The sequence below is a fragment of the Anopheles arabiensis genome, chromosome 2 (genome assembly GCF_016920715.1).
Source record: "Anopheles arabiensis isolate DONGOLA chromosome 2, AaraD3, whole genome shotgun sequence".
NCBI classification, from domain to species: domain Eukaryota; kingdom Metazoa; phylum Arthropoda; class Insecta; order Diptera; family Culicidae; genus Anopheles; species Anopheles arabiensis.
In genome coordinates, this window is record NC_053517.1 from 64815472 (window position 1) to 64838249 (window position 22778).

The window sequence follows — 22778 nt, forward strand, 5'->3', positions numbered from 1 at the left end:
CACCATTCGTCCAAAAGTGACGAGAAATGTAAGGCTCCACCAGCTCAGACTGGTAAATCCGGGGTTCGTAGCTCTACCGTAACTGCCAAGGGGAATGATGATTTTAAATTGGAAAATTGTTGCACTGCTTCTGTTCACAAACACCCTCTCCATATGCCAACCTTGCATCCGTGCTCCGGTATAGTTGCTGAACACTGAACACTGTTATGACCGATACAGGAAGTTTTCAGCTAAGTAGGACCTTAGGATGGTTGCATGAATCTGGTAGCGTTTTTGGTTGTGTGGTAGATCCTCGCTACCGATGCTTAAACATTATAACTAGTTCCACAAAACATCGTGTTAGCGTTATCGAAGTGAATGTAGCCTGTAATGGTTCAAACAACGCTGGAAAAACGTAAGGAATCGACTTAAGTCTAAATCATAATCTTCACGAAATGAGCTTCAAAAGGTTCGTTTCCGGCGTATCGTGGCTCCGCTCTCTCTCTCCTATCTCTCATCCTATCTTTGCCATCCTCTTGCGATCACCTCTTGCGATCAGCATCACGGTGTATAGTACCTAGCCATCCCCAGTCATCATCAGGTTAGAATGAATGATCTGAAAAAACTACACAAGACAGGAAAGGAAAATTGCTCGCAGGAATGATTTATGTACGCAACACAAACTAACACCTCTCGAGCCTGTCCCTCTCCCTTCCTCTCTGTCTCTCTCTGTCTCTAGTTTGGCCACTCGATTGGACATTCGGAGGGCGAAACCTTCGAGCTCCGAGAATAAGAAGGATGCCCAGAATTGCTACCTGTCATTTCGAGGATAGACATCCCGCATGACCCCCCCTGTCCTGTACCTCTTTGGGTGCGTCAGGGCACGGTATCAACCATGGTTAAAGATCGTGCACCGGATGCAGCAAGTGAGTTGATACTCCGGTTTTGTTGTTGTTGCTGTTGTTGCTGGTGCTGTTGCTGCTGTTGTATTTCTATGCTGTTGCCATTTTGGCTCGAGCTGCACCGGACGCTTGACCAAGAAGAGATGAATCTGGACATTAATCCTGCTTTTGCTTCATCCTTCCCCTCTCGCTCTCGGCTCCGCTTGTTTTCCGTTTCACTCTGCCATTCGTCTTTAGTTTGCACGGATTGCCCTCGTTTCCCTTACCACACACCCCTCTATTTCCTCTCTCTCTCTTTCTCACATACATCATCTCTCTCGTGCGCTCTCCCTCTCACCTTCCGTGTGCACTTTGAATGAACGTAATGCAAACGCATCGCCGATCAACGCGGCGCGTTCGAATCGAAGCAGCAGATGCAGCCACCGCCAGTCCCTCCCTCTGATGTCAGCTTTATTGCCGCTGGCGAAGGAAGGAGAAAATGGGGCCAGAAGATGCGTGCGTGTTGCATTTCCGCTCGACATCAAACCAGTTTGCTCTTTGCATCGATCGATGATCTGATCTGATGTGGTTGAGAAAGGGGTGCAGGGGACAGCGACAGGATGCGGCAGTGAGGGTGAGGTCATGGGACAGCGGCAGAAAGGCAACGGGGGGGAGCCGGTAGGTGGAAGACAGCGTAACGCGGTGCATCCTCTCCGTCCAGAACACGTTTTGCCCCTAGAAGGGAAAGTCTAATCAAGTGGTCTCATTCATAAACGATGCAGCGATGTTCTGCTACCTTAGCCGGGGACTGCACTACCGGCTCGAGGGACAGAACGGAAAACTAATGCCTACTTACTGTTAACCATTCAAGGCTTTTGGATAGCGAATGGGTTCCATAACAATTTAAGATACATTGTTGTTTAACAGTGTGTGCTTGTTTGTAATGAAATTTACTTATTACAATCTACTTTAAGTTTAATGGACAACTATAACAAATTCAAAAAAGGGAATATTGTACGATTAAAAAATAAAATAATCAAAACTACATAAGGGAGCAACTGTAATAAAAATTTTTTGTTCTCTCTAGTCCAGAATTCGCTGTAACCATCATATGTATGGGTAAAAGTGTGCAGATAATTTTTAATAAAAAATAAATTTCCTTTTGCTACTTTTTTCATCTGTTTTTAATTGTTTGTTTGGCAATGTTTTGCCATATAAGCTTAATTTTCTAAATAAATAAATATTTGAACCCTTTTTTGTTGAGAGAATTATTTTACTTTTTTCCAAAAAAATATGTTATCTTTTTTATTTTTTCTGCAGACAATATTTCTCAACAAAGTTTAAAAAAAGTAAAAAAGTTTTAGCAAATTAAAGATAAATTAAAATGAAAAAATCTTTCCAGTTACAGGTTGATGTTTATGTTTTTTATGTTTTTTTTTTAATTTATTCGCCAACAAGGCTCCAAGAGGCATATATACAATATTCTTAAATAGGCGACAAATGAAATAAAAATGTTGTTAATTTATTTTGATATTTAGTCTTAGAAAAGCGAGTAGGGTAATTTGCTAATTTTTGCACACCACCCAATTAGTGCAAATTGCGTATAAATTGTTGATTTTTTTCTTAAAATATGTTTAAAATATAAGCTAGTATTTTTACTATAAACTTCAGCATTTCTGCCGCATATTCTACTGTTTTATTTTTTACCGAATACTTTATTCCACAAATGAAACACAAATGAAAATATTTCGACTGATTTCGATCAAAACGAATGGATTTTTAACCTAAACCGCTAAGAATTATGCAACACAAAATAAGGTTTAATTCGTCCTGTAAACCACTTAAACTTTATATTTTCATTGAAATCAAACAAATATATATAGGTAATTCGCACGATTAGGTAGTAAAATGTTTGACTTTTTGTAAACAAAATACACTTACTTGCTCGTTAGGGTGTAAACTATGCCATTTTTATATTTATTTTGCGGAATTCCGCCCAGGACAAACTTGTAATGTAACAGCGCCTCGTATCGCCCCATAGAAAAACATCCAGTTTGTTAGGGCTCTTTTTCTCGTGTATCAGTGCGTTGGAAAGTATGCAATAATTGGAAATAAAGCATACAATAATATTTTGTGTTTTGGTAAGTGTGCAACACTTGCATTTTTGAATACGTTCAAAAATCAGTATTTCTTAACAATATTCATAATTAACTATTTTTTAAACAATAATTATGTATACTAAATACACATGAATATTGCTATACTAGATATACATCACATGAATATTGTGCTTTTATACTCCATGTGCATCACGTTGGGCATTTCCTTAGGTGTGCAACAATTGGCAACTTACCCTAGCTGGCATATTCTTTCACTGATTTTATGGTTATGGTTTTATGTTTTATGGGTTTTAAATGTTCTCTTTTATGTACCAAACGTATCGTTAGCAGAGTTAAATGTGCAAATTGAAGAAGAAAAAAAATCATCGCCTCCTTTGATTACACAACGATCAACTGTCAAAAGGTGTACTCTTTCTGTCAAATCGTCAAAAGTAAATTGAAGTAAGGCTAGTAATAAGAAGTAGAAGGCTAGTAATTAAAAGTGCTGCGACGTCATTTATTTGGCGTTTGTATCATTTTCATCGCACACAAACAAACAACACACATACAGTTTTTTTTTTTTGAGCGGAAAAATATTAGAACGCTCCAAAAGCATCTACATTCAAGGTCTTTTGGGTGTGTTGTTTTTGTTTTTGTTTTCGCTTGTTTCCTTGCCAAAACACATTTCCAGAACATGTTAACGTTCGTGCGTAGAGCAACATTTGTGGGACAGACGCAGAAGCCGAAACAGTTTAGAAGAATTACAACAGATCACAAGCATACGCCATTTATTTCTCCTCCATCCAGGATTTCCATCACAAATGATTAGACCAAAAAGGGGTGTGGAGAGAGGTGGGGATGAGGGACACGCAGCGTACAGTTTAGAATGACGATGAAGCCGTTCTGCGCTTGGCAAGGGTGTGTGCATGGTGCGCGCGGCGTTTGTTGAAGCGCCCCGAAAGGAACTGGCTGGCTGGCATGTCGGAAGGAACGGCAAACGACGACCGTACACTGACTGCCGTTGCCGCGTTGTCGCATTGTCGCCGCTTGTCTACGGGTTGTCTTAAGGCACACATCTTGCTTGCCACGTCCGTCACGGACCGCTGATTCAAAATCCCGGATCACTGCCGGAGCAACAGAGCAGCAGCAGTGCGGCGAGCCTGTGCGGCATGTGCGCTCCAGATGTTGCCCGGTATTTTTTTTTGCTTCTCTTCGTTTCCAGGAGCCGAGGTGGCAGCGTCCCGAGGTCCCGGGTTTCCTGTAGGGGAAATGGCGGATCATCAGTTTGCGCAGGGCCGTTAGAATTCCACAGTGTCGTCGTCTCTCAGCTTGACTTGAAAGTCGGAGTTGATTTAGTCGTTTTGTCAGCAGGGCACAATACGGGAAGCGGGAGAAGCGGAAGCGGCAAACGGCCACATTCCCACATACACACACACACGAGAGCGCGCGCATACACCAGCACATCCCATTTGGGCATCCGGATCTAGAGAAGCAAAAGAAAAGCGACCGAGAACTCGCTAAAATAAACTCAAGGCGGCAGAGGCGGCCATCCCGGACAGACTCTAGGAATCACACGATGCATGCGCCGTGCCGTGCTGTGGCATGTCAAATTTAAAGTCCTTCAAACGAGTAAAACACACACACACACCCGAAATGGCACAAAGTGAGAAAGGATGAAAAGCCAAACAAAAATGTGTCGTTCTGGCCATTCGAACACTTAAGACCCTGCGTCTGTAAGGAAGGAAGGAATGAAGGAAGGAAGGAAGGAAGGAAGTACGCCGGTTTGGGACAGGCATAAATGAGATTCTTCGCTACTGTGACGACTGCAGTTAATTTGATCGGCAGGGAAATGCATCAGACAAAAGAGGAACTGCGTAGGGTTTGTTTTTATTCATATCGATTTCAAAAGCTGTAAATAGTATTGTTTGACCATTCGGGTCGCCTCGTTTGCACAGTTGTACAGTAAGTTTCGGGTAACAATACAGTCGGTTTAAGACAATGATGACTAAATTGGGCCAGACACGTAGGAAAAGTATGATTTCTATTGGTTCCTATGTTGATAACTGATGAATCTTTGAATCTGAATCTCTAGTTATCGATGACCACCTCACTACAACCAAAAGCGGAAAAAAAGTAGATAAAGAAACATAAACCATTAAAGATTCCTGGATCCTTGAATATTGGATTCAAAATTTAAATCATTTGTTGCTAAATATGCATATGAATGACATTTTATATATCATCATGTCAAACAACACTTGTCAAATGTGCATCGAACGTCCAAGCCAAACAACCAATGGCAAATCAATCGAGTTACCATTCATATCGGTGAGACACTTTGTATGAGCTGGAAATGTTTCTTTAGGATGTTGAGCTGGATTGAGAGAAACCCTGTAATGGAACTCTAAATAACATATCACTTTCATAACGGAGGCATTTTTTATGATTTATTATTTTTTTGCAACAATCGGCACGTACCTACATTGACCTACAAATTCAAATCGTCAAAATTTTGGCGATCGATTTTCTGAACGTGCGTAAACTGCACTGCCCATGTGGTTGTGCCTGTGCGTCAAACAATGCAGATTCTTTCACGTACTGCAACCCATACTGCGGCGAAACGATACAACTGTAACGCACATCCGCTCCGAGGGAATGTGAGAGAAAACGGGGAGAAACAATTCTTGCCATTGTGCTAATGACGCCAACACGGTCGCGGCTGTAGTTTATAAAATTAATTATTTTTAGTGAAACATGGCTTAATGGAAAATGCTTGCAATGTGGTGTACGATCGCATAAAAATTGGCATATGACGATCGTTACCAAAATTGTTTCAACTCACACACACACACACACACACACACACACACACACACACACACACACACACACACACACACACACACACACACACACACACACACACACACACACACACACACACACACACACACACACACACACACACACACACACACACACACACACACACACACACACACACACACACACACACACACACACACACACACACACACACACACACACACACACACACACACACACACACACACACACACACACACACACACACACACACACACACACACACACACACACACAGGATGCTCTCGATCGACAGTCGGCATGCTACTGTGTGTTGTGTGTGGACAGGCCCGTTCTCGAGCTCGTGGAGAACCGGTGGACGTTCAATCATACACCGGGCTGCTTCAGCATTCAGCGTGGAGCGACCGCGCACGGGCGCAATGTGAAGAAACGAGGACGTCATCACGTCATTGTCACAACGAAGCATAATGAGGATGTACTTCGTTTACGCGGCGTATGGGCTAGAGGATTCGGTTTCGGTTCTAACTGTCGTTATAATCGCGCAAATATGCACCGCTTTGCTGCTGTGTGACGCTTTTGCAGGTCCGTTCCGATAGGTGTATGCTCTTTGTATTGCCTTTATTTTGTAAATCGTAGCAAAAATTTAGTTCAAACACAAACAATACCATTGTGTGAGGTGTACACACCACTATCGATATGCTGCACAGTGTCCGATGCTCCGATCCGATGATTTGTTCATTTGAGACATTTAGTAGTATCAAATGGCACCTACAACAACGGCCAGTTACACCTGCTTGCTGCTGTGACACTTTTCGTTTATCACAAAAGTGGATTGCTCGCGGTATAAATGAATCCAAGAGTGAAGGTGTACTTGAAGAAGCAACTACAACAACATCAGCAGCACCAACAGCACCACCACCAACAACAACAATAGCAACAACGAAACGAACCCGCTACCCTCCTACGCGTGCCCGGTGTCGCGCTGCCACACAGCTGCATGGGCCTTTGTGTCAACTTCATCATCGGCAATGATAATAACACGATAAGGAACGGGCAGGTATGTGAACGCGGTCGCGCACCAGTATCAGTGGGGTTGCTGGCCGGAAATCGGTTGTAGCGGTCGTTTGCTGGAAAGGAAATGCAGCCTTTTAATTAAGTCTTGTCTACACAACTTCTGTTTCTTATCTGTAGTGTACAATTGACTCGTACGAGAATCAAGATTAGCAAACGTAAGCAGATGGCCACACAAATGCTTGTGGAGCACAAGCAACACCTTCTCGAGCTTACCTTCTCGCCCACTTGTGCTTCTTGATAACTGGTTTATTCAGGGACAGGAACATTCATTCATGATTCGTTGCTTTCTGATTCTGGTAAAAGTTATGTTAATTGCATTATTGAAACACGATTCGCAAAGGTGAGGTAAAAAGGGTCAATATGGTTATGGTTACAGAGGATATCAATAACACTCGCACACGCATGAACGCTTCAATAGGGGCATCTTCACAGTGTTATTCCATTTATTGTACGATTTAGAAGAAAAAAATCATTCAGCAACTTTTGAATACACGATATTTTTACATGTATAGCATGTCCATACTGCCTCAAGATCCCATATTGCACACTCAACAGGATTGCAGGACTTTTTTCGAAGTTGAGTTTGTAGTGGGTTTGTCCAAGCTACTTCCTGAGTTTTGCTTTCAGTGGTTGGTTTGTGTACCCAGTATGTTCAAGAGTCACAAGTTCGGTCCATTGTAGATTTAAGCCCATGGCGGAAGTGTTGTTAGGTTGTACGACTTACGGACATATACATATGGTGGTTATTGGTGCATTACATGAAGAATGTGATAAGAAGAACAACAATCTTATAACATGCACGAACAGCGAAGCTAATGCATGAAAATTGTAAAAAAAAGAAAAAAATATAAAATAAATGGCTGTCTAACATTGGTATGTGATTTAAATATTTAAATAAAGAATCAATTAAATGAATAAAAAAAAAAAAATAAACACGCACAAGGATAAATGCAAATAATGAAATTCTTAACAAATACATCATATAAAGGGCTAGACGGACGCATAGTAGAATCGTCAACTCACATGACTTTACAGCATAACCGTGATGAGCCAAAACCCCGTATGGACTGTGTCCACTAAGACGGATTATGATGCTAAAGTTAATCAATAAATCATCAATAGCCAAGTCCATTAGTGATACAAGCAAGGCATAACCAACAACGGTTGTTGCGCCAAACAAGAATTATAAATTATAGAACATAACTAAAAGATTTGCTTCGATATTTAAATGACTTATTTGTTACATAAACCCAATATTTTCCATCTTAATCCGACTGGTTACAATGGAAAGTATTTAATTACCTCTCAATATTACTTTTTCCTACAACCTACCCTTTCTATTAACAGTTTGCAAAGTTCTCGTGGGGCGTATTTGAATCACGAGGCCGTACGTAGCATGGGCACGATTATATTATTAAATAATACTGATTTGCACTTGTCATTGAAATTGTATATAATCTATAGCCAATTTTAACTGACACATGACACATAAGACTAGTAACTTACAGCAATGCTCAAATTCGATGTACAACATTTCACGAAAACTATACAACTTTATTGTTCTAAATTTTCTCTTCAAGGCACGTTCATTCAAATTTGATTAAAAAAAAATCCAAATGCATTAATTTATTGTTATGTACGTTCAACGAACCACCTTGTAGTTGTAATTTTTCAATTAAAAGTTATTATATTGAAGAAAAAAACGCTTTTGCATGGCATTAATAGTCTTAACAGATTAGAATGGATTGTGGACGCATTTGGAGAGTGGCTATTATTTACATTTTACAAACAAAGAATTAATTGTATTCATATTAATCAAATTGTTATTGTGATGCTTGATGCTCCACCCAAATGCTCCCCTAGATAAGATGAAAACTCCGTTAAGATCGTACCCCGGTGATCTCTTCGAGCGGCAGGTGAGGTAGTGTCAATGTTTAAAAACCAGTAAACGGTGAGTAGGAACCATCGAACCATGTGTTTTTAAATAATTTTCTTGATGCTTATAATTACAACTCTATCCATACACCGCAAGCACCGCAGCCTAACTAATGAAACGGTTAGTTCTTTTAGACAATTTCAAATTTCAATGGCAACATCAATAATCCTACGACACGAGATGCAACCGTTGACGTACAAACATGCCCGAATAGTATGGCTATGTGTGTGTGCATATGTGTATGTGTGTATGTGTGTTACCATTTCGGATGTCCCGGCTCCCTCATGCTGCCACCCCACGAATTTAGACCCAATTCATGGGTGTTCTGTTTAGCTTCTTGGCAACGTGATCAGCGCTATTTGGCCGCTGAACGGTACCCCACCGGGTGCGGGAAGAACACGACCGATCTTCGAGGAGGAGGAGAGGGTTGGGAAGACCGTCCGTTCCCCCCAACAAAATCGCAAATGGGGAGCGCGACTTTGATTGAGAAAAAGTGGCATCTATTTTTACTCCTCATTACTTCATAAACAAAAATAAGTTTCGTTTTCCTCCCCTCTGCACCATCATTTTTACAACCAAGTCATGGGCAACGAGTGCAAAAATTTGGGAAAACTCGGTTTTACCCGTACTAGAGGCAAGCATATGGCAAATGCACCTTTCCTTCTGTTTTATTGCTTTCCTTATCTCTTTTAGGATTATTCTATCAATCTTGCAAAAGAAAACCATCTCGTTCTCTCTGTCGCTTTCTCGCTCCCTCAATGTCTCTTTATTTATTTCTCCTTGATCTGCTTTAGTTATAATGGTATGAGTAGAGTAGTAAAATGGTATGAACGTTTTCATTTATCAGTTTGAACAACATTGCCTCAATGTCACATTGCCTACCCGGAGATGGATGGGAGATAAAAAAAAAGTGCCAGCTGATAGTATCCTTTGAGATGCGATTTTGCGGGTTACTTTTGCGCTTTAAGCCAGGGTTTATAAAAATGTTGCGGTAGAAAAATTGTTGCAAGAGAAACAAATTGATTTATTCCCTTCGAAAGATTGTTAGTATACCAAAATGGATGCAAAATAATTTCAATTTAATTTTAAAACATTTTAGTGTGCAAATATATGCACAGTTTGCCGCAACATGTTCAACATAACCTACAAGACCTTACAAGGGTTAGCATTGCGTTTCTGCGAACTCCTTCATAGTTGTATAGGGTAAACATACCCTAGCTATAGTGGTGGTAGTACCAATAGTGGTGGTATTATTGCACTAAAATGCGTCGCATACGACAAATTAACAGAAGTTTAGTAATTTATAATATGTAGTGTGACATGTTCTCTGGCCTTTTACAAAGGGTTTAAAAGTTAAATGGGGCTATTCCGTTACATAGTGACCGAAAAATCCATTATTTTGTGAAATATGTCAACATATTTCCAAAATCCTTAGGATTTCATAACGAAACTCACATCTTTGTAAACGTTTTAAATGACCACATAACAACACAATTATTAGTTTTTTTTTAACATAATTGTCATCAAATGATATTGTTTTATTAAAATGTATTGCATTTTGACCATATTTACGTATTTTTAAATGTTTTTAACGATAGTGCCATTATAGGTACGCAAAATAGGCAGGTTCTTATGGTGGTCTTAGTTATAAAATCAATAAAAACATGACATTTTAGATTTTTTTTCGACTATATTTTTGACACATTGTAATATTTTCATTAAAATACACAGAAACAGAAATGAGTTTTCTGTAAGTAATTTACCAAACAAAAGCAAAAATTCGCTTATCTGGCTGATCAACCTTAAATCAAGCTTTCTCTTCCGGGTGTGGGTTGACGACAGGTGTTATACAGTACTTTAGTCAATATTTTCATCACTCAAATTTATATATTTTTTACGATCAAATTATGTAAGAAATCGAAATTATGGCAGTAATCCTTGCTATTCATACGAAAACAGCTTCAAAACTAAGTTCCATTGATATTATACACTGTTTTTGAGGCATCTTTGTTTACCACCACTATAGGAACACAATACGACGACTATAGGAACCATAACACCATTATAGGCACAACGAAGCAGTCACAAAAATGTGTATTTTTTCGTAAAATTGATGTGTTTCATGATAAAAATGGTTGTAATTGCAAAGATAAAACGTATTCCAATTCCTATGTGGTAAACTAATCATTAATTTACCTTCCTGACACTCCAAATCCATTAAAACACATTTGTACCCTAGGTAAAAACTAGATTTTAAAAGAACTTCTTAAGCAAATATTACGAGTCAAAGCGTTTTATCATGCGTATACTAATCGTAAAAGATGCCTAAATATATTGTTCTATAATGATACATGTTGATGCCAAAAGAATGGTTACGATAAATACATACGTTTAATAATTATGGCAACATTATTAGCACATTGCAGACAGATCAAACTGCCATAAGATTAGGCAAGTTGTAGCTTGATAGAAATTAATTGAAATTAATAAATAATAAAATAGAATAGGAATTATTATTGAGGTACTAACACTACTTGAATAAATTGATGGTAACATATCCATATTATGATAACTTGTGCTGTCTGTAAAATTTAATTTGTTTGGTCAGCAAATTTTTACTAAATTTTCGTATGACAATTTACTATTCGTTATCTGTCCAATTGACATTTTTAGAGCTCGAAAATCGTGGTTTCGGGCTATTTCTATTAAAATAAAATGCGCCAATTTAAGAGACTTTTAGAACAAGCCCTTTAAAATCGACTGTGAGGTGGCTTTTTCGTTGCTTTCTGCTCTGTCCATTGGGAGATAACTTGTAAGATAATGTGTTAGTTTTGTCCATTTTATTATACAATTTGTTTGACCTCCAATTAATGGTGTTTTGGAACATTTTGACCAAAATATGACAGACAAATTATGAAATTCTTCCACTTGAAAAACTAAACCGATGCTCAGAAAAATAATCAATTTAATGGCATCAACTTTGAAGTTTTACATGAAAACTGGCCACGATATTGGCAATTTGTTTGACCAATTTGTTTGACCTCCAATTAATGGTGTTTTGGAACATTTTGACCAAAATATGACAGACAAATTATGAAATTCTTCCACTTGAAAAACTAAACCGATGCTCAGAAAAATAATCAATTTAATGGCATCAACTTTGAAGTTTTACATGAAAACTGGCCACGATATTGGCAAATGATTTTATTGCGATCAAGTTAAGTGCAGCATGCATTTAGCGAGTATTATAGCCTCAACTCAAAAATGAAAGCGTAGTATAAAAGCAGTCGTAATAGATAAAAAATTACCACCATAATCGCTCCCTACAATACCTGTCTACGCCTATCAGTTTGTATTCCTCATATGGAAGGAATAATATGCCAGCTTCCCGATCTTTAGAAGGATTTAATTTTTTAAGCATAAAAAATAGGCTACCTTCTTCTCGGCGGACTCTTTTACAGTTTCCTGCCCTCACGCTCTCTTCAGTTGCAGAGCCTGTACAACAGATACACTACTATGCGTACGAACGAGCGCGCAAGAAACGTAAGGTTTACGCCGTGGTGATGATACGTGCGGTGTGATAGATGCGTCGCGTTACGCAAGCGAAAGGAGATTAAAATTATGCGCATGCCCGCGCAAAATACGCCAATAAGCTCTGCCGGGTGCGGAGGCTTGTAAATCATCACAACAATGTTGCATGCAAATGAGACTCCAAACATCCACGCCTCGACTAACGAAATGTTTTGATATCTCATGTTTCCTCCCCCCCTCCCCTCATTCCCGCTCTCTTCTCGCACACTGTTTCCCCTGTTACGATTCTTCCGCACCTCCCTTAGGTTTGCGCACATCATTATGTCTTTTTTTACTGCGTTCTTTGTACGATTTTGGGACGCTTTTTTGTGTTTGGTGGACAACACGCAAACGGGAATGTTTTCCTGCAATTCAGAGATACTTTTTTTGAGAAGCGAAGAACGAATCACTGGCAAGCGAGTAAGCGAGCCAATGGTGGTGGTATGGTTTGCTTTCAAAGGTCTGTTCTTCTTGGCAGAAGGATTAATTGCGCGAATTGGCCAGAAGCGTAAAGATACCCACGTGTGGCAGCATTAATATAGTGCAAATTGTAAGAGTGAATAACACAGATTGGTTAAGAAGAGTATAGGAAAGCGAGTCAGTCAGAGTCAGTAAAAGCAACTAAATATCGTTTAATTACTTTAATACATTAAAATTACGTGTTGGTGCCAGCTGGTGAAAACGTATATGATGCAGTTGATTCATGATTGATTTGATAAGTATTGAACCAATAGAAAATTAGGCACAACGCCACGTTCAATATCCTCCTCCTGTATGGCTTTGTGCTTTCCTGGAATTGGTATATACACTGTGCAGATTTGGTTGTGCCAGACATACAGTGGCCGGCAATATAAAGTGGCCACTACTTACAATTTTACATTTTTTACATTTTTTCCGTGAAAAATGAAGTTATTGTACTGCTTTACTTTTTGAAACATTGCTCGTGATATGCTTAAGTATGCGCAGTACCATAGCATGACAAAAATGAGAAGTTTGCTCCAAGAAAAAATATTTTTTCCAAAATTGATCAAAATCACTGTGCCAAAATAAAGTGCCCACTTTATTCATTCTACAGAAAATATTTTTCTGAACAAATATAACACCAAACTTATAATTTATATGCGTTCCTCTCGCATTCTTTACATGTTCGAGGACCTTTGACATAATTTATTTTGTTTTATTTGCACGTATTTGGCATTTGTTCTTCCTAGGAGTATTTCAGAGCTTTAACATATTTTGTTTTTCATAATCACGTCATTCTCACCACATTTGCATCAAAATTTGCACACGAAATCTCGATAGGATTAAAGTTAAGTCTAAGTGGGAGCCATTAAAGAAGTTTTATTCGATTTGATTGAAAAAAATAATTCAAAAATTCTTCGTGTATAACTTGAGTCGTCTTCCTGTTGTAACATCAATTTATTTACTAACTCCGTATTTTTCACAGAAAACAGATAAATTCACACAGGATGCTTATATAGGTATTAGCTTTCATTATGCCGTCGATTCAAACCATGCTCTCCACTTCTCGTATAAAAATCCCCTCCCTGGTCATCACATTGCACTCTTCATACATATTGGTTTGTTGGATCGCGTCTAGATATTTTTGAACATCAGTTCTAATTTGGACTCATCTGTCCAAATATCAGTTTTTCAACAATCTAACGATACATCTGCATGTTCTTGATCGTATTGAAGCCAATTGGCTTTGTTAGTCTTGCTGTAGCTCGGGCGAGGAACTTGAAGGACGCCACATCTAACGAGCAGTAAATTACGAAAATTGCAATGTGATAGCTAGGGGGTGTTTATCTTTAGGAGTAGCGGGAAAACTGGTGTGAATCGAAAGTACAACTATGGCTGATACCTTTTAACATTCTTCATCAATTCTTTGGGATATTTCTTTAAAAAAATGGGGTTTGAAAACTAAAAACATGTTCCTACAGGCTAACATCTCAACACACACAATCAATACAAAAAACATTTCTCAACTAGTATCGTATAAAACACCTTGCATGTCCTCCATGAAGTCTAAATCTTGGTTCCATCGAGAATTTGTGGCAGATTCTATGTGCGAAGGTGGATAAAACTGGTGTCACAAACAAATAATTTTAAATTTTAAGCTCTTGATAACGCTTGAGAAGAACCAGATGCAAAAACAAGATGCAGAACTAGATAAACCTTTAAAAATAGAAAAAATACGCTAAAGATCCTCGAACATGTAAAGAATGCGAGAGGAACGCATATAAATTATAAGTTTGGTGTTATATTTGTTCAGAAAAATATTTTCTGTAGAATGAATAAAGTGGGCACTTTATTTTGGCACAGTGATTTTGATCAATTTTGGAAAAATATTTTTCTTGGAGCAAACTTCTCATTTTGTCATGCTATGGTACTGCGCATACTTAAGCATATCACGAGCAATGTTTCAAAAGTAAAGCAGTACAATAACTTCATTTTTCACGGAAAAAATGTAAAAAATGTAAAATTGTAAGTAGTGGCCACTTTATATTGCCGGCCACTGTATTCCCTTCACCATCATGCAGCGAACAATTAAACATTCCGTGCACGGGAACGGATCACCTCATTTCACAAAGGTGGTCGTCGTCCAATGCCGCCACCAACCGGATGCAGCACCAATCGTTTGCCCATTTCAGTAATCGTCACGGCTTTTGGTTTTGGCGCAGGGGTTGGCGACAACAGCTAAGGATGCAAAAAAAAAACAAAAAACAATGGATGATGACATATGATGTGCTTTTACAAATTAACAATGACCACTCTGCTACTCACCCTACTTTTATCCATACAATCGTAAAAGTGCAGCAATTGTTAGCCATTTTCCAAGCGCTTTTTACTGTAATAATTTAAATGCGAATTTAAAAAAAGTAGATTCATTATAAAGATTGGTTCTACGAATCCACTGTACTTAACGTGGGATTGTAGTTTTCCACCCAACCGCTAACTATGCGTTATGAAAAATGTTATGAATATTAATGTCACATCGTAACAACTTTCCAGCGCATTTCATCATACATTTATTCTTTTTAGGCGAGAGCTTTATAACGTGGGATTGTGGTACGACGATAAACGTTATGGGTAAGCTTGCGTTCGCTGCATTACCGGTAACTAAGGGGCAACCTCCTACACAAATAGTAGTCGATGGCAGGGACTTTCACTTTGCACAGTCTTGTTACACACATCTGGAGCGACTGCGTAGGAACGCTGCTTCGCCAACGCATTTTTTCCATGGCAGAGTAGCAGTGTAAGTGTGCATTACGATAGAGGTGTACCGTGCCGCGACGGATAGGTCGTCGGACACCAGTATATTGCATGCTAAGCGCACGTAAATCCTACTTCAGTTTTAGGGGTATCCCATCCCACACGATAACCTATCACACACAGAGGTTAATAAAGCGACACATATTCGTCAAAGCAATGTGACGTGAAATTTATAATTATATTTATTTATTTTATTTTTTCATTGTCTGATGGTCTGCTCCAGTGACGTCAGCCATTGCAACCAAAAACAAATTAAAAAAAAAAACAAGTTAATCCGCTGGATGGCTTTGATGGAAGTTGCTGACACCGACACGCGCGTTGGCATCACAACGGTGCGCACAACACCACTGAACGACCAGTGGAAGGAAACAAAAATCAATACCGGATGCGCTTTCGCATTCAATTGTTGCTGTGCTCGATAGAATTTCGAGACTCGTGGGGCAGGAATTCAACACCCCACCGGAAGCGCAACAAGTACGCTTAGATATGCGCGCGCGCGTCGTGTGTTTTGAGCGCATGTTGGTCAATGGACGGCACTCATGAGTTGTTGCTGACCGGGCGGGCGGGCCCCACGGCGTTTGCTGTGGTTGCGTTCGCCTGATGGCAATGGCAGCACCATATGCGGCGCGGTAAGTCGTTTATTTTCGCAAACGCAACACATTGCTGCTGCTATCGGTGGTGCTTAATGTTGCCTTTCTTTTACAAACTATTGGTCTGTATGTAACTTGCGCATGTCTTTGTTTAAGTTATTTGATTGCAAAATTGTTTGTCTATGCTTCACAGCTCCATGATATGCCAAACCGGATTGTGTGATCCCATGATGACCATGGTTAACTTGTGCGAATTAACAACATGCCCGTCGTGAGTTCAAGTCTCATTTGGACATTCTCCCCGTAGCAAGGATAGACTATCCGGCTGCGTGATACTTGCCAAGAAGTCTCGAAAGCCATGTATTGACTAGCATGACAACGTAGATTGTTACGCCAAGAAAAGAAGAATAAGCCTTGAAAAGAAGCCCAGCTCTATATGAAAGATTTATGAATGCCTTGAGTTTCATGAATCTCTAGAGATTCGTGAATCTTTCGTGATTAAGAAATGTTGAAAGATTTGTGAATCTTTGAACGGCTTGCCCCATACACTCTTGCCCAATAGCCCAAAAAACAACATCTTTTTCGACGCTTTTTAACGCTTTTTAAAACGCATCCAAAATAGTTATCTTTACACTTATTTCAACTGAAACTCTTTTATAAGCCAGGAAATAGATGTAAAATGGCTATGAGATTTAAATCGGCTTTTGATAAACAAGTTTTAGTGAGTTATAACACGCAATGCTTAAGGTGGCATCAGTTCCCCCAAAATTAAACAAAAGAAACGTATGAAACGGAATTGCCCATCATTTAGTCTCTTTTTTCAAATTCGACGTAGTAAATATAATACTAATTGAAAAGCGAACAGTAGAAACATTGTTGTGTCGTTGTGTCTATACTATAAATACAAAATTTGTGATATGCATTTGCTGCTTATTGTTCAATCAATTGATAACTAAATAAAACTTACCATTACTAACCCAATCATACACGAATTTCTTCCATTCTGTAAATAAAACTTCGAGTGATGTCAATTGTACATTTTTACGAATCTATGTTTGCAAACAAGACGATACTGTATCTCTTCAAATCGACCTAGCAAGAGCATGTGCTTTTCAATACGTTGCTGCCTTCTGTATCAATGACAATATTTTCGTATCGGTACAATTTTGTTCCAAAATATTAAACATCAGTTTTGGCATATCATGAAATTACACATCACACCTACGGGCAGTTTGAAACACGTTTCGAAACAATTGCACACAATTCTAGGAAGGAAACTATTACAATTTCGCGTCAATACGCGACGGTGGCAGGGAAACGTTTTCGCAACAGGCAATGGAACTTTATAATTAGAAACATGAAAACTAAAAGCTGTGAAACATGGAAACTCAAATGTGTAGTACATTAAAACCGATATTAAATTATATCTGATACACACTCGCACTTGCCGGACTAGCATTGATAGAGCAAGGCATGACTAATTTTGTGAAACATCACAATGGGATGGTTCCTTTTTGTGTGTACTTTGTGTGTCGAGCAAAAAGAAGAAAAGATACCGAAAATAAAAATAATAATATAAAAAACCAATATCTAAATGAAGGCAACGTCCATAAACACAATCTACAATATTTGGAAGGTCTTCTTCAGCTCCACCATAAGCGTCCAGTCGGATTTTAAAAGATCATCCCGGAAATAGTCCTTACAAGCATCGATGCTTTGACGGGAAATCTGAAAATAGAGAGAAAAAAAACAACAACCATTCAATACTACAGCAAAGAGTTACGTGTAACGATATCAGTGAAACATAAGCAATTGAGGTTTTAACTCTCCTAATGTCAGCAATCATTCGTGATGAAGAGCAATAGAGGTCACACGTTCATTGACAAACACATTTATTGATTGATCATGTGACTTCAATCGATAGTGGTGTCCTTGAACTGGAAAGATGAACCGGCAAACAGGGGAAGGGCGCATATTTCACCCCGAGATTCAATTCGCCACAAACATTTCGGGTCAAATAACCAATACAATCTGTTAAATTACTCTATTTCATCAGTACAATAGAGCAATGAAGTATTCTAAAGTATGTAAACTATAATAAATCATATTTAGAATGGAAATATACATCTATGACAAAAACAAATAGTGCTCTTTTTATACACTAACAAACTTAGATCACATCACTTTATCGAAATCGTCGAAATCTTTTTTTAAAACATAACATAGCAACATAAAATAGAGAAGATTTTTATACAATAATTCCAATCATTCCAATCATTCAATTGATTTAAACCTCATTTCGGATTTTTTTGTACTCAATTCATTATTTTCTAAAGCGAAAAGTAACAATAGCACAGAAGTATGGTGCTATCCTTGCAATCGGAACGGTGGGGTAGGACCGATGCTATGAATTGGTGTTGGCTCCGATTGACGTCATCGCTTGGAGCTGTTTCTGGTATGATAACCCCCACTCGGAAGCTTTTCCCAAATTTCCCACCAAACCGCTACACCAACCACCTTCATGCTCCCAGTATGTACCCACCGTTTATACCCAGAATTGTTAAGTTCGACGTCACAAACTGTAATCCACAACATTCCACACCCAAACACGTTATTCCTTCCAGAACCAGCCCGCCGCCGGGTCGGTTATGTATCGTTTCGAGGTTTGCAAAAAGGTCGGGCTCGTGAAAACATAACGATATTTATAAGAAGATACTTGTGTGTACATAACATTGGCGGGCTTTGCTGTATGGCTACACAGACGACCAGATACACCAGGCCAGGCCCACCACCAACAACCCAGGAAGCAACCTGCTCAATTGTGCTGCGTTCCTGATCGCTGAGCTTAATATTAGTGGTAGGGAAATGGTGAGAACACTACTAGCAAAAGTTAGTACTAAATCGGCAAGGAAGCGAGCCCGCGCAAAAGTCCCCGGGTAAAACAAGGACAGAACCGTACATAACATGACTTGGGGCTCCGTGTGCGAAAGAGATCGAAATTTCGAAATGCACACATAAACGTACATAGGCAGCCCTCGATGGTTGTGGTTCTGCTTATGTACTACTACACTCACGGAGGGCAGATTCCCCAAAACCCCGCAGGAATGTACCGGAGGAAGGGGGATTGTTTTCGTGATGCGAATGCGCTCGCTGCTCGAAAAATCGATAAAATCCTGGGATTCGTGCCCGTGCCCGTGAAAGTAGGTCACTGGGATACGATGGCTGAACATTTGATTCACGCTTGCTTCGTACTGCGTAAAGGTGGCCCGGCCGCCTCGTATGAATGTTGCTTGGGTGAACTTTTATTTGAAATTGTATTTATGTATCTATCAAATAAGATGAATTAAATAACTAGAACATTTTAAAGATACACTCTTTGGCTTACAGCAAAGAGAATCAATGCTATGATTCATTTATATCGAAATTATTTACGCTTTCAATAATATGTGTGACTTAAGCAATAAGGCCTTTTCGGACCGATCCTCCTGAATATTTTGTTGTTGTTGTGATGTTTACAGTTTTATATCCTATAAAATTCTTTTTGCTTCGTTGATGAAAGAGTGATAATTCAAACCACGTCCTGTATATAAGCTATATAGTAAAGTCAGGAAAACATAACAACAACCTGATATCCGTATACAACACGTTGAGCTATTTTTAGCATACATGCCACATCCCCTACTACGGCCGCTGAAATTGGAACTGGATTACGGAGAAATGCCGTTATAACGGGCTTGGGGTGGGTCCAGTTCCCTATCGAATACGGTTACCACCAGCACCAAGGAAACACAAAACAACAAGGATCGGGAGGAAGGTATTGAGCGAATATAAATAAGGCGAGCTGTAGAGATATTTTTAGCTTTCAGCTAACCAACCCAGCCTTCGTGGCAAGCCTATTCTATCAAACGAGCCTCCCTGGCAGGCTTGCTTGTTCCTGATGTTGTTATCCCGATGCTGCTTTTGCTATATGTTCAATGCCCATCGCGCTTCAATGCTGAGCTTTCAGGGGACGGCCTTGAGAGAACGAGGCTTGGATCCCACAGGATCCAACTCCCGGAAATGAGCCCTAACCTTCAACTCACTGCTAGAAAATTAGGTCAACAATGACGTCAATGCTCGGTGGTGTACACTTTAACACAGGGGGTTGGGTTTATGATATTTGCAGTAGCGTGCCTCTAAGTACTTTTTAGACGATAAATTGTAATTAAGCAATACTAACCAAAACCACATTTTCTAAACCCCAATTTAACACACAAATGGAAGTTTTTCCACTAAAACTTATTGTAAAGCAATATTGACATAAAAAAAAGAAAGAAATAAGCACATGTTACGATTTCAAGCTACGCTTGTCCACAATAGAATGTGGAGAAGATTTTAGATGTAATGATTAACAATCATCTATTTGTTATGATGTAATGATTGTTCGGATTTCCTTACTCATAAGGATACTTAATTGTGATGAACGTTGTACCCCGGGTTGTTACAAACATTTTTTGTAATGAAGTACGCTGTACGTACGTTTTTTGTAGGGGAACGTTGGGCACAATGGAAAGGTGGGGCGAAATGGTCACATGCATTATTGGCCAACCATGAACGTTACATAACCTAAGATAATGGAAAAATTAACAAATAAATTGTTTGCTAATTTTGAAAAACGATGTTATTTTCACCGTCTCGTAAATAAGCTTTCGTAAGAATTTAACAAATAATTACAGAAAAAAGGATGTGTATCTAGGCACATGATATTTATCTATGGTTTACGTGGAAAAAGTCACCCTTTAAATTTAATGTAAAAAAATTAGGGTAAAGTTTGTAAAATGTTTCACTTGGGACAAAATGGTCATTCCAGTTTGGGACAAAATGACAGGTAAATTATTGAAATATTCAAGCATTTTACTAAATTGTTCAACAAAATACTTTAACACTAAACTGAAATTTCTGCTCTCACAATTCTACCAAGATGCAAGACCGTAAACCAAAGCCTTAAAGTCCAATGTTGTGATGCGCCAAAATGCAATGCGCCTACTTTGGATTGTTTTTCATGAATAAGATGTTAAAGATTGCAGTCCAAATATCAGTGTAAAGTGGTTTATCCAATGAGATTCAGCGCAACATCCCTAACAGTGTTATTTTGCCTCTTTTTCCTATAAAATACAACCGCCATAATATATATTTTCATACGATGTTTTGAAATATGTTGTTTAAGATCATTATGGACAATCGTTTTGGTTAGTATTTACACTGTATTATATTTTTTTTAAGTTGAGTCTTAAACAGAGATATATGTATTTCGCTGGATTAAAAATGGAAAGTCTAGTATTCAGATTATTACTAAGATATATTGAGAGACATGTCTTTAACTTTGACTCAAAAGCTTAACAAATGGTAATAGATAAATAGATATATCAGTTATTTACTACTTTATTTTACATGCAAACAAAAATTCGTTGCTTGAAGTCGATCTATAATATTCGTTACCTTCAAAAGTTATGAGTTTAGCCAGAAACGGGATATTGAATATATCATCACGGGGATAATTACTTTGATTGAGCCAGGATGGGTGCGATTAATTGAAATTAATTATGAACGAATAAATAAATATCTTTTGATGGATAATTTTAAACGAAATAATTCAATTAGATTTATTTGAATACATGTATTCTATCGTAAAGGGTTTGGGAAAAAAAACCAGTAGGTTATTGTTGGAAGTTTCAGAACTTACAAAACTGTTTTATTCGCAGTGCGTTGTTAATTGTTAACATTATTGCAACCCTTAAGAAATGCTCTAGAGCTTACAATATGACATTTCAATGGCGTGTATAAGACTTTTTTTCCAAGAACTCTGTATAGTTAGTTTGCCTGTATTTTGCCATTATAATAATATAATAAATCTTAAATTTACTCACAATTCGTTCAGCTTACTGCATAGCATTACTAATTTAATAAACATATACTATTTTGACTTTACACGGAAAATGTGTGCCGTGTTATTTCTGATAGACCAACACACGGGTTTTCCTTAAAGACAGCGCCAAGCCCCTGTGTTTAACGTCCTTCCTCAATGTCTTCCTACTGCGCATGGCAGTTGGTGATAGAGATCAATGCACCCGTGCGGTGTCAGTTGTTTAGTCTTCCATTGACGTCATAGTTGAAATGTATGTTTTGATGCAAAAAAACCCATCATCCCATTTACACCATTTAGTTCTAAAAATATTACTTTATTATATTGTACTACACTACATAGCGCCGTATCTCTTTTCGTGTGGATTGTTCAGGAGTATTCAATTAAATGAGTGATATTGTGATGGATTTTAATTAATATATATTATAATATATACTTATGTATCTAAATAAAATTACGTATACTGACATACATTTTTGCAAAGCTTATTAACAATTTTTAGTTGATAAATGTGGTACAAAATGAGGAATAAATAATATTTTGCTGGTACTTAAAGGTCATTTCGATCATATCGTTAGGTTCAACACGCATAAGCGGTTCCGCTTTAGGAACAGACAAAGAACT

The 22778-nt window shown here is 38.5% G+C and overlaps 1 protein-coding gene and 1 long non-coding RNA gene across 2 annotated transcripts in view; both read right to left on the reverse strand.

Annotated features, from left to right (window-relative positions):
* Window positions 1–3720: 3720 nt before the first annotated feature.
* LOC120897432 lies at window positions 3721–7665 on the reverse strand. The gene is made up of 2 exons (XR_005738527.1): window positions 6493–7665; window positions 3721–5678 (listed from the first exon to the last, which is right to left on the reverse strand). It is a non-coding gene; the product is annotated as an uncharacterized LOC120897432 (long non-coding RNA).
* Window positions 7666–17277: 9612 nt separating this feature from the next.
* LOC120894083 (eukaryotic translation initiation factor 5B) overlaps window positions 17278–22778 on the reverse strand; it is a 29022-nt gene continuing 23521 nt past the window's right edge. Inside the window, exon 9 of the mRNA XM_040296452.1 lies at window positions 17278–17980. Within this exon, the coding sequence (XP_040152386.1) occupies window positions 17873–17980 (108 nt within the window). The 3' untranslated portion in view covers window positions 17278–17872. The remainder of the gene's footprint in view (window positions 17981–22778) is intronic.